This window comes from Nipponia nippon, unplaced genomic scaffold, assembly GCF_047370975.1.
Source record: "Nipponia nippon isolate SJK-2023a ecotype South Korea unplaced genomic scaffold, ASM4737097v1 scaffold_4, whole genome shotgun sequence".
Classification (NCBI taxonomy): Eukaryota; Metazoa; Chordata; class Aves; order Pelecaniformes; family Threskiornithidae; genus Nipponia; species Nipponia nippon.
Window position 1 is genome coordinate 69,225,109 of NW_028262358.1, and position 13,408 is coordinate 69,238,516.

Sequence of the window (13,408 nt, forward strand, 5' to 3'; positions counted from 1 at the left end):
TCTACATATTTCCCTGAAGGAGGGGTGAGCACCCCAAGTAATTACAATGCTGTGATAATAACTAAGTTAGGATATAATTATCTGCTGCAGACTTTTAAATAGATGGAAACAAAACAATCCCACACATGCAAACTATATTTTGTTTTCATTCTGTTTCACAAGACAATCTGATGCATCTTTTATGAACTTTTCAAAAGACTGGAGGGGAAGAACTCAAAATTACATTCCTGATTTAGCCATATTCTTTTTCTTTGTAATAACACAGTGACAGATGTGAAGGATTAACTAACATTTTTTTTTGCATTCTGTAATTCAGATTGTGATTAAAATTATTAATTATTTCCTCTCACAATATGGAAATGTGAATTTTAAGTTAGAGGATTTTCTAGTTGATATAAAAAATCCATTATGAAAGTGGGCGGAGTTTAGCTTATGGATATTTGTTAAATTACTGTGGTTTAAGTACAGTCTGTTTTAATAGTTCCAGAGGATAAAAACGATTAACTAAACACTAGTAACAAGTAAATAAATCCAGTAGGCTACTTAAGTTCATCTATCGAGGGCCAATATTCTCCAAGTCTGCTTGGGGATGCACATACCTTTCAGCATTTGGACCTTCATTCTGCAAGGAAATGTCCTACCTCAGCAAAGAGAGGATAGTGAAAACATTTCACGAAAAGACCAAGAACAGAAGGATTACAGTTAAGCAGCCTGAAAGGGCCTGTTTCTCTGCTAGGAGAACCCAGCAGTTGCTCTTTCAAGTGCAGGATCAAACATGAAGTTGTTCTCCTAATGCTCCTCCATTCCTGAGGCTGGAGAGAGATTCATGGTGTGGTCGTGTCTGCAAATGTACTTTGCAGAAGTAGCCCAATTTCACCTTTTCTCATCAGGGAGAGATTCAAATTAGGGGAAAGGATGTCACCCTGAATAGCTGTGGGATCCCAAGAAGCACCACTACTGAATTCATAGCAGTGAATTCTCTCCAGCTGCCATAGGCTGATTCAGGACCTTCTGCTCTCATTGCTGCAAGATCACATGTGGAGGCTACCAGCCTACAGCTGCTGCCTGAGCGACGAGGACATGCCCCAACCCCTAGATACGTGCTTTGCTCTGCTTTGCCAGTAGATATTGAATTACTAGACAGAAAAAGCTAAAAGAAGTGATTCAGTGTCTAACAGCAAGAGTTTACTAGCCCTTTGGCTGGCTATTTTGTTGATGCCTTTGAGTTTATTGAAAGCAACTCAGCTCTTTCTCTTTGGGCAATCTCTTTGTCTAACTCTTCATTGAAAAAAATGCTACAGGCTGCACCTCATTGGAAGCCTTTCGTCAGATTTCTGTTTTTTTTTAAGATATAATGCTTTGTAGTGATTTGTGTAATTTGTTCTCTTTTTTAAGGGTCAGCTAAAGCTTCTGCAGCCACACCAGCCACCAAAAAAGCAGCAGCACCAGGTAAAGGAATAAAATGTTCACATCCAGTGTATTTCTGGTATTCTTGAACCAGTTCATTGCATCATAGCACCATCTGCTGGATTATACAAAAGCCAGTGGTTTGGGGGTTTTTGTCTGTTTGTTCTAAATTATTGTGATAATTTGTATGTGAAATCTTTGTTAAGAACACCATCATTTGCACTGATCTCTAACATTATGATTTCTTGTCCTCTCATGGCCATATTGGGGCATTCTGCAGGGCTTGAGACCAAAAAATGAATCTGAATCTAAAGACTGATTTAAAAAGCAGTAATGACTTTCCATGTGAAGCTGTATTCGAGCCCTTCAAGAAGGGGATCCGATTTTCCAAAGTGCTGGTCTTACAGTAGGTTTTACAAAAATTGATCTCTTAGACAATGATAAATATGCTCTGAAAAGACAAACTTTTTTAAACAAAATAATGGCACAAATTCACATCTGAATTCAGATTGGATTGTAAAAATCCACAAACTTTTATTAATTTCTGATCTGTTCTACTTCACAGCCATCTTCAAAAATGCCACATCACATTTCTGCTTAATTTAATAAAACCCAATACAATGAATAACAATTAAATATTCAAGACATTTGTAGTTTTACTACATTTTAAATTAACTAACAAAAAAAAAGGGAATTTGCATGTGAAAATGTGATCAATATAAAAAACATAATATTATTCTACTCTAAAGTAGGGTGGCCGATCCTGCACCAGGGTCTCTGCTGCTGAGCTGTACCTGGTGCTGGCATCACGGGAGTGGCCAGCCCACTCCCTCTGCTGCTTCTTGCCTCCAGCTGATCCCACTATATGTGGCTATTTGAATCTATGTGGATCTGGGATCTTTTTATTTTCTTTTTTTTTTTCGTTAGGATTGTTCTCTAATTGTTTTTCTCTAATTCAGACATTTTCGGTGGTCTATCTCGGAGACCACCTCCTCCAAATAAGGGAATAATAACTTGCATCAGTAAGGGAGATTGGGAATTGGTCAAGGGTCAGTGCAAGCCAGGAACATCTTCAGTTGCCGCAAGCACAAAAGGACTTGCAGCCTGGAATTGCAGTCGATATAAACGAGCATAGGGCATATTGTATAGCTGTACAATGTACTGTGTAAAGCTGGCCTAAGAAGTACCATTTTCCAACTGATGCTCCCAGTCCCTGCCTGCTATGTTTGTTTGGCGCCGTGTTCAGTTGTGCTAACACAACTGGGAGAACAGTGTAAACCACACCATTGCCATGGCTTAGAGCTAAAAACTGTCCTAGAAATGTATGTGTGTGGCAGGGTGTTCAGTCTGGATCATTTCAGTAAGTCTGGCTCCACAAACATTTATATCCGTGTAACTGATAATTTCTTAAAGCAGCTTTGTTGCCAAAGTGTGTTGTATAGCTAGACCCTTAGATGTCTCGACAGTACACTGCAGAAATCGTTATGTTAGAACCATATGCTTATAATTAATTCATTCCACCTGCTTGCATCCAATATTTGTGTTCATTTTTGAAAAATATTCCAATGAGCCTGCTTGTGGGCAAGAATGGTGATGACAGTAATCTGCTTAAGATAAAAAAAAGGGGAAAAATTAGCATGGCTTCTTATGGAAAAATAAAATGCAATTGTCTGTTCTGACACATTTTTAAATATCTAGTTTGCTTTAAAAGTGATAAAAAGCAGTAGATTTGACTTCTACCTTTTTGTTTCCCCTCCCCAAATGGCACTGTTCTCTGAAAATTAATTTACCCCCAGAATAACTCACCATAGCAAAATATTAAATATGCTTGTTTGGCAACATCGTAACTAGACTGCTGCCTATTAGTACAGTAAATTAAATACATTATCCAATTTCATATTTCATTTTCTTTCACATATCTTGTTACATCTCAACCTGTACCCCGGAATGCCTAAAGCTGAAGGTTTAGTCCTATTAACAGACTGAACAGACTGAGAGCACAGCTGGTCATCTTCCAGTGCTTCTATATCACATATGTTCCTGGTCTTAATGTCACTGGTGAAGAAAACCCTGCTTAATACACTGTGCACTATTTTTATCTCCATATATTTATACAGAGAAAGCAAAGAAAGTGAATGTGGAATTTGGAAGTCTATGAGAGCTTCTGCGTCTGGAAACTGATGGCTTTTCTAGGAAACCAGTCTCAATGAATATGTTACTTGATTTTCAAAGTGGATGTTTTCAGATGCAGTGTTTTCTCTAACTGGAAAAAATTACCTCTCTGGCACCCATCTGAAGCTGGGATGGGGAGCATAGTATTTGGCTTTAAAGCAGAATAGTTTCATAGGTATATGCAAGTGATGCTATCCTGAAGGGAGAAACCAGAGCTGAACATATTTCATGACACTAGTCTTCTTCAGTTACACCATCTAATGATGTCCCCATCCCAAACCCCACTGCCATTTCCTCTTCTTTCACCATGATGCATTGCCTCCCTAGCTATGCCAGTAGCACAGGTCTGAGAGTGAGCTAGCCTTACAAAATATCTGTCTATTGTTTTTCCCTGAGGAGGGGCACAGGTTTCTTTCACAGGATTTCTTCAGGTATTCCGTGTGTGCTGGGCCCAGCGTGCTCTCTGGAGGGTTTCTCAGAGCCAGGGGTGTAGGTGCTGAGCACTTACCTCATCCTGCCATCCTCTGGCAGGACACGCGGCTGGGAGGGAAACCTCCCCCTTTGCCCCTGTCCCCGGGAAAAGCTCCCACACCATGCCACATATCGCACTCTGCAGCTATCGCTAACTCTCTGCCAGGTCAGCAGTCCAGGTGTCAGTGGTGGGGCACTGACACATCACACCTCAGCTTGGTAAGTTTGCTGGGTCTGTTTTGGCACCGTGAGGAAAGCAAGCGCATGGCGGTGCAGGGCAGGGAAGGAAGTACAGGCTCAAACCATGCAGGGAGTGTTTGCAACCGAATTAACAGAAGGGTGACTGGGTTCCCCTCCAGGCAGCAAGGAACCTCGGTGCTACTGAGCCCGGCATGGTCCCTTAGCTAGGGCCAGGGATCGGAACTGTGGATGACGTTTGTGAGTCCTCTCATGGGATAACCTCACATTATACACAACACTCCTGAACCTTCTGTAGGCACCAGTGATAGTGCTTTCCCTTGATGTTTCGCTTGATTTAAAAATCAAATCTAACTCTTTTCAACATTGTAAAAATTAAATCCTAATTGCAGCTTAGAATTTCCCTGGAATGGTCTTGCAATTTTTAATTTAATTTTACAGTATGTTTAACAGATTTTGTACTGTCACTTAACTGCCTAATTACTGATTTTTAATGCCTAATTTTTCCCATCTTCCTCTCCACACACATGCAAAAAAAAAAAAACCAACTTATTCATTACTCCCTTTGGGTTCATAATAGAAAGTCTTTTTGACCACTGTTACCCCTTTGGAAATCAGTGAAATTTAGTTTGGACCCAGAAATAATAAAATAAGTATGACAGACAAATAGCCAATTTTAGGTGCTCATTAGAAGGGGTAATGGCTTTAAACTGAAAGAGGGTAGATTTAGATTAGATATAAGGAACAAATTCTTCACTATGAGGGTCATGAGGAACAGGTTTCCCAGAGAAGTTGTGGACGCCCCATCCCTGGAAGTGTTCAAGGCCAGGTTGGATGGGGCTTTGAGCAACCTGATCTAGTGGAAGGTAGCCCTGCCCATGGCAGAGGTGTTGGAGCCAGATGATCTCTAAGGTCCCTTCCAACCCAAACCATTCTATGTTTCTATGATTCTATGATGTCAGCTACATCCAGTCTCTCAAACTGACTCTGTCAGTTGTGCTAGAATTATTAATATTTTATTATACTTCTGATTTTTCCACTGTTGGTAAGAAGCAGAAAGAAAAAAAAAAAGGAAATTCTATAGGAATTTCATGAGGTAAGTACAGAATATTAGAACGCAGGCTACACTGAAATACCTGGTCAGAGGATCAGTTTAAAAGGTTCAGATCAGTCTGCCTAATGCAGGAAGAACTGTTCTACTGGTGATGGGAAGTATTTACTTAAAAGACAAATTATTTTAATTGTTGCTTCAAGGTGAACAACAGCAACTAAAATGGCAGCAGTGAAGCATCTTTGTACTTGCCATATGGTATAACCAGTGCTATTCTACTTAAAAGGAAAGAAATAACACAAAGTTTGTGGGACAGCAGGTATGCTTTAAAATGGAGGAAAGGTTTGTTAAGGATCTGGGCTTGTTGGTTGTCTTTTAATGATCACCTATAGGAGAGAATTAGGGAGAAAGGATGCTAAAACCATGTAAATGTTACAAAAGATTGATAAAATTCATCACAACTATTGAATAATTTACCAACACAGTGGAACAGGCAAAATTATCATGGATTCTTTTTCAGGTTTCTCACAGTCAGGTAGTTCTCTTGAGTCACACATCAGGGATGTATTTTACTCACAACACCACACCCCCTCCATCATCCATCCACCTACTTATTCTCTTGTGTGGATATATCGCCCAAGACAAGAGACATCAAAAACCAGTGTAAATCATATGTTACACACCCCCAGTGTAAGTACTTTTGGAAAGAGGTGTTTCTTTCTCTTTCTCTCTCACCATACGTGAACATGGCCCTAGTAGAGCTTGCCATCCTGCAATCTCTTCAGGATCTTATGTCTGAGCGCCTCTGCGTGCCCTGAAATTTCTCTTTATAAGCTGCCAGTGCCCCTGGTTTGCATCTCTGCATGTATTTCTGTAGTACTGGTGGTACCCAGAATATTCTTCTTGTAGCTGGCATACTTTGTTCAGTTTTCTAGTCCCTGATGTTAACCCTTTCAGAGTTTTTCATAACATAAGCACAGCCATTCTCAGGGGTTATTTTCTGGGTTTACAGTTTAATTCTTCAGGGACAAATGATAGAGGTAGCTTATTGCATGCATAAGGACAGGCTTTGCAGTTTATTTCCAGGCAAAATAAATCTTCACTCAGGTAGTAGGTGAATATGCAGTGGTAAACAAAATAATGAAACCCTACCTATATAAATCCTGCAACTCAGGGTCCTTGGGTTAAGTTCAGGATCATTCTATAGTCCTTTTGAATCACAGAGGCTTTCCTTTCAGTCCAGGTTATCATAATTCTTCCTTTCTCCAACCTTAACTCTTTGAGTAGTTAAATATCATATCTTCTCTGACTTATTCAGTCTCTTTCTGGTTTTAAAGGGAGAGATACAGGCTTGCCTGTCTGCACAGTAAGTGGAAATTCTCTGACCTCAGTCCCCAGCAACCTGTAGAAGGGTAGGAGAAACTGGGTCTTGGTCCTTACTTGTTTGTCCCAGAGAGATTCCACTAGGCTTAGTGAAGCCTCGCAGTTGACTCTGCTCCTGGTCTGCCAGGAATGCACTATACCTTCAGCAGCTAAAACCTTGCTGCTGTTGCAGTAGTCCACCACTCAGCCACTTCTTAATATCTGCAGGAATCTATTATGTGGATGGAGACAAATTCCACAAATCAACCCACTGACATTTTCATTCCAATTCAAGTCAGAAAAACTGCTGCAGACTAGGAGGTCTTAAATTGTCCACAGCATTATGTAAGCTAGATCATTATCTATCTCTGAACGGGAAAGGAAAAATGAATTCTTGACTTATGTCACAATATACACCCTCAAAGGGGAAGAATTTTCCAATGTTAAAAGATTTTACTTTACAACCTTAAATCCTTTACATACAGGATTTATTTAAATGGAGCATGAAATAACTTATTTTACACTAAGCTTTCTAACCTGAAATCCAGTTTTTATTCACCAATTTTTAAAATCTTTTTGAGTAAATGGCCTAGAATTCAGGATATTTTTGCTATTTTTGCTAGGATGTCGAAATGCTCAGTCTCGTAGCCTGGCATACTACTGTTGCATTTATACCTTCCTTAGAGTATCCTCTGTTTCAGGATCTTATAGTGTTAAAATAATTTCCTATACTTCCTTTCAAATTATAGTGAACTGTGAAGATACTTGTACTAAAAACGCAGCCTTGCTTCTTTTGTTATTACCAGCTATTATTAAATGCCACAGTCCAGTCTATGCAATGCAGCAAAGTACTGTTGTATTACTAACACAAAAATGCCATTACTTTAAGAGCAAGGCAGGGGGAGCAAGTTAACTACAAAAAAGAAATTATACAATACATGAAAGTAACAATAATGAGAATAAGAAAGGGTCAAAATTCAAAATTAAATGCTATTTAAATTCAAATCAGAGCTAAAAGGATTATTTAAGTGTCCACTCTTTATGGAAAAGCTATTTTAAAGTGTTTTGTTCTGAGGTTGGCAATCTTTCATAGCCCTGAAGTTGTTTCATGATTTAAGTGCACTTTTGGCAAGAATTGGGCCCAATTTCAGCAAAGCACTTAACATATCTTTAGGTCTATCTTGAGTCAGCAAAGCACTTAAGCACATGCTTAAGCTTTGTTGAATCCAGACTATCATATGCACTATGTATATGACTGCCTTCCCAGGCATTAGTCTTTTGGAAGTGGTACCACCTTTGCTTTGCTAGAAAGGGAATAAATGGGCCTCATCTTGATCATTGAGACCATTATGAAAATGGCACTTGATTTTCAGGGGAGCAATGGTGTGAACTACAGTTTTCTATACTGTACATGATTATATTACATCTACAATTTATGATGTTCTTGGATATGGCAGTGTTATGTTTTAGAGAGAGAGCAAGTGGAAACACAATATGCTTCACTGTGATGTTTCTTAAATACGAATTTTCTCACATCATCATACAGGTCTACATCAACTACAGATTTGAAAGTTTCTGTATTAAGAAGCTGCAGTCCAATATCATAAGTACAAAACAAGTCATTACCAATGAACAGTACCACTTTAGTCTGCAGAGTGCCACAAAAAATCTGATGAGTTTTTTCTCTTCTATAACAGCTGCTTGGAGTGCCCAAATTTGGAGCTTTACGTGTTTCAGAAATAGTGGTTGTTGGGTTTATTTCATGTATACAGTAGACTCCTCCCAGCATTTTATTAACTGTCTGAGCTGCACACTTCTCCTAGTGACTTCTGTTAATGTCCTGTTTCATGACACTGCCTCTGCAAACACCCTCTGAAGAACTTGGTTGTCCTGGTTAAGGCAGTCAAAAAAGCCTTTCAAAATATTTAACCACATGCATGTCCTTTGATTTGTGCTCTGACAGCAAATTTACCAAAGCTCTTGCTCACTGTGTCATTCTACCCTACACCTTTGGACTAAATGACATCAGTACCCAGCTCTAAGTCAAGAGCTACAGTTAGAACTCCTGTACTGAGTTCATCAACTTTGGATTAAATTTATTCCCTTAGGATCTCATTGCATTAATTTTTAGGGTCTATTGTTTTTATTACTGAATTAGCTAATTTAATCTGCACATCATGTTTGCCTAACAACAGGTAAAACCTAGAACTGGTATTTACTTCAAAGTTTACTTTCTCTTCTGGAATGTCTGTTCCAGACTCATATTCTCAATGGGCTACAGAGCTTGAAGCAGAAGTCCCTCCCTTGTCAAAATTAGGTGGAGTATGAACAAGTTAAAGCATGAGCAAGTAGTAATGACTGAGTGCCATCCAAGCTATGACCACCCTCAGTGGGTATGCTCTTGTCACAAATCAATTACAAAGTAGTATGACACATTTTACCTCACAATGAGAGACTATTAAGAAAACTATATTACTTTCACCTTGCTGTGGTCTATGAGCATGCATACAACTGCAGCACCTGATCTCATACTCAGTAATTTGCTGTGTTCCTTATTGCCCTCCTTTGAGTTCTACCTGGAGTGATATAGACATGCCTCCCTAGAGGTGCTCCTTGTTCAAACAGATGTGATTCAACACAGGACTTTTCTAAATCTAATAGAGTGTCCTCTGCTTATTGGGGATTGACTGGAAATACTCTGCATCTGAGCAGCTTAGCCATCTTAGTCCTCAAAAGGCTGGAAGGACTCCTCAGATCCCTATTTAAAAGGAAATACAGTTTAAGCTTTTTCACAGGTAAAGATCTATTGGCAGACACTAGCTGTCTGCATTAAATCACAACATTTTTTTAAATTACTTTTTTTTTTCCAGCTGAGCCTTAGCATGAATGGCCATGCCAGAAATCTTGAGACTAGTGAAGTTAATTTGTTCTTAAAACAAACTAGTGTTAGCGATAGGCATTAAGAACTGATCTTTTCACAAGGGCTCTGTTCATAACATGTAAGGATTTCACAAAGCGCTGTTCACGGGCGGTACATCACTTTTGAACACAGGCAGTTCCCCAGTCAGAAGTGTAGGATTAACCTAACTTTCTTTTTAAGGATTCTAAGTCAAAAAGATTTTTATTTCGATGGGAAATTAGGCATTTGTGGTCTACATCTGTGCTGTGTGTTGGTTCTGCTCCTTCTGATGAGAAACCATAAGACCCACACCTTCCACTTCTCATATGGCAAAAGTGATGAAAGTGTGTTGTTTTCCGAGGAGTGATCAAATATACTCTATATTTACATAAGTATGTACTTCAAGAGTGTTGACTTGAGCAACTGATTTGCCTGTGATTTGAGTCCTTGGGGAATGTTTTTCCTCTAACTGAGGGGAGCTTTGCCAGGCTGGCAGGACAGACCATTTCCTCTTTATGATGGTTCCTTTTCTCTTGATTATCACAGCTTTTGCAGAAACTAACAGACCATTTCAGACTCTGGAGAGGAAAAAGTACCTGTCTGTTTTCCGAGAGACAGCTTTGTCTTTAGGCTTCAGTATAATTGCACTGGAGCCTTGTGGAAAGAAGGTGTTTGCTTTCCCTCTATGTTAATGCAACCTGATGTTCTAAGAAAAGAAGATAGACTTTCTGCCTACTATATAACCCTCCAGTATCAAAAGCTTGAATAAAATCGTAATCCTCTGCAGAAAAGTCTTTAAATTCTTTCGGCAGCTTCTACTTTATTCATGGATCCTGAGACATTTCTCAGTGGTAAAGACTTCCATCCTCAGTTTTGATGCCATTGTTTTCTGCCTGTGAAGAAAAGCTACAAACCCAATAGTTTGGACTGAAAGAATTTGCGTTTCATCCAGGCCTCTTTTCTTTCTTTTCTTTGCACAATGTTTTCCAAATATTTACCAACATAATAGCAGTTTTCTAATACAAAAATACTGATATGGAGAACTGTCTCATGCTCTCCTTTTCTTCACAAAAATCCATCAGAAAAACTGTTTGTTACCCACCTGAAAAGATGTTCATTAATAGAGGAGCAGGTATATGCATGGCATGATCTCATCAAGTAAGGGGTTTCCTTGGTGTGTTCTTATTCCAGAAAGAAATATATTTGTCTAGTCCGTTATCTTTATAAATCAAAGCATATGGTGGCAGTGAGTTTTTCTACATTGATCCAGTAAGTAGAACAGCAGTCAAATATAGCAGAATGAGTACTTCTTGGGAGCAGGAGAACTGGAAAAATCTAGTTTGATGCAAAACTTTTTCATGTGGATTATCTCAGGTCTAATAACATGACTGAGCTCATATTGCAAGCTTTCCCTTCAACAGAAGGGACTAAAGGGACCTTTTCTGAATCTAGCTGCTTATGTTCACAATATTCTTAATGAAAGGATATCTTGGAGAGCTTTACCACCCTATCTCATTTGGTTTTAATTAACCAACACGATATGAAGGTCTGAGAGAGGAAATGACAGGCATATAGCCTATAAAACCAGGATTACAAGACTGTAAGACCAGGCTAGCTTTCTACTCTCTAAGGATTTATGTATTCAAGACACTTCATGGAATATGACAACAGTAGGCTTTAATGAATATAAAACTAGATTCATTGAAATACTTGTGGCAAAAATTAAACAACAGTACAGAAAACACCATTTTTATGCAGCTACTGAGTACAAATAGAATGCTGTTGGTTATTTAACATGTGGTGTATACCACAGAACAGCACATCCACTTGAAATGCTATTTATTTAAACTTTTTCTCAATCTGTGTGATTCCATATACAATTTTTCTTTTTCTGAACACTTCTTGGATATAAGTGCTTTATCTGAATTAAGAGATAACACATGTGCACACACACGCACACGTACATGTGCACACATAGCTATACAAATTAGGATGGGCTATCAATTATTCTCTCTGGGCAGATAGCAGAGAGTCACAGTTTGTGACTATCCATCCTGGCAGTAAAGATTAAAGTGCACCACAGCAAATGTGCTAGCCTAGGTGCTCTTCAGCACTGTTTTCACTTTAGGGAAGAGTGTGGCTTAGGGAAGAGCTGTAGAGGCAGGTTCAGGTTCTCCTTTGTCTCCCATCTGCTCCAGGGGTGTCTAGGAGTATTTCACTAGTAATGAAACAAAAAATACAGTTATATGGTTTTATGGGCATGTTATACATAACTTTGCCAATTTTCATAAAAAAGAAGAGCCATTTGTTCAAAGCATCAGAGCTTATAAAGACGGTGAAATGTCGAACTAAATCAAATCTCAGTTCCATGCATGGTAGAAAAATAATATATTACCAGCAAAAGTTTCCTGAAGAAAATCATATTGTATAGTCTCATACACATACAAGAGTGGTTAAAGAGAAAATAATTACAAGTGTCATGGCAAATGCCTAATGTGTCTACAGTTGGCAATATCCTTTCATGTGTCATACTAACTACTCATTAGTAACAAAAAAGAAAACAAAAGAAAGAAAAAAAAAAAGCGTTGAGATCAAGCAATGATAATCTGTAGCAAAAAGGAAAGATCTAGGTCTGAACTTTCCTGAAGTTTGTGGCTCATGTAATGAAAGGTTTCAGTTCATTCCATTAAAATATCAGACCAGAAATCACCTGACATTTCATATCACGTTAGGTTTCGCCAGAAATTCTTGATGTCAAATTCTGTGTTATTAATTTTTTGTTGTTTTTCCCATGGGAAAGGATCTTATTTCATATGCTTCTGGAAGTAAAACTATTATGAAAGAAGTTCTATACAACTTCGTTAATGTTTGCAGTTTTGAAAAACAGGAGATAAAGCTAAATAAATGGAAAATTTTATACTTTGCAAAAACGCTTGCTGAGTGTTGTTAATGTCATACTGTTCCCTGATCTCATGAGAGCTGACAGATCTTAAAATGAGAGGGAAAAATAATTGCCTCAGAACCACTAAAGTCATAATTACATTTCCTTCAGTTTCCAGGAAGCAGTCCTGAGCAACAGCAAAACAGAAAACCCCACGAAACCAATCAAAATTCTCATTTCATAGAATGACTCCTAAAATATCTATATGAAATTGGATACTCTGAAGAGCACTTGGGCTACACAAAACCAAAGCTGCAGCTGTTGTTATGATTAAGCTCATTGAGTCAGCCAAACTATTGAGTCCCAAACTTCTGTCCTCTCACTTTTTGCTGTATTATTTCTCCTCCTTGACCTATACTAGGATTGCCAACCAAGGCAGGATGCCATCAAGAAAATATAACATTTATTCAGGCAATAAACTATTTAATGCCAACTCACTCCCTAGCTCCATCACTTTTCCATATTGTTGGGAAAATCATATTCCTGGCTCATTGCTTTGAACACACCAACCTGCTTCATGACCATTATTTCCAATGAATCTCAGGTCTCATATACAATGTGACTATAAAGCACCCATGATATTTTAAATATATATATGTTATATAATAAATACATTAAAATGTGGTTTATATAATCATATTAAAGCTGCATATTAGATCACGCTCACTTTCCGAGAGACACGTTCAGTCTCTCACTCTTCCCCCTGGTAGTCCTCCTACTCCTTCTCTGATGGGGATTTTGAAACACAATCTGGCAAAATGGGAAGAGCTATTACAGAAACAACCATTAAAAATTTTTCAGCTTTTCAGCTTCAGGTCCCAGATCCTGTTTTGGTGATTAGCTCCTGTGAGCCATGGCTCCCCCTATGCTGTGTATTCCTGTAAAAGAGGCCAGGACCCCCACGCCT

The 13,408-nt window shown here is 38.6% G+C and overlaps 1 protein-coding gene across 2 annotated transcripts in view; it reads left to right on the forward strand.

Annotated features, from left to right (window-relative positions):
- TRDN (triadin) overlaps positions 1-13,408 on the forward strand; it is a 239,576-nt gene that overhangs the window by 142,025 nt on the left and 84,143 nt on the right. For both annotated transcript variants that reach the window (XM_087774852.1, XM_087774851.1), the window contains exon 18: positions 1,396-1,449. In XM_087774852.1, coding sequence (XP_087630978.1) covers positions 1,396-1,449 — 54 coding nt within the window. The remainder of the gene's footprint in view (positions 1-1,395; positions 1,450-13,408) is intronic.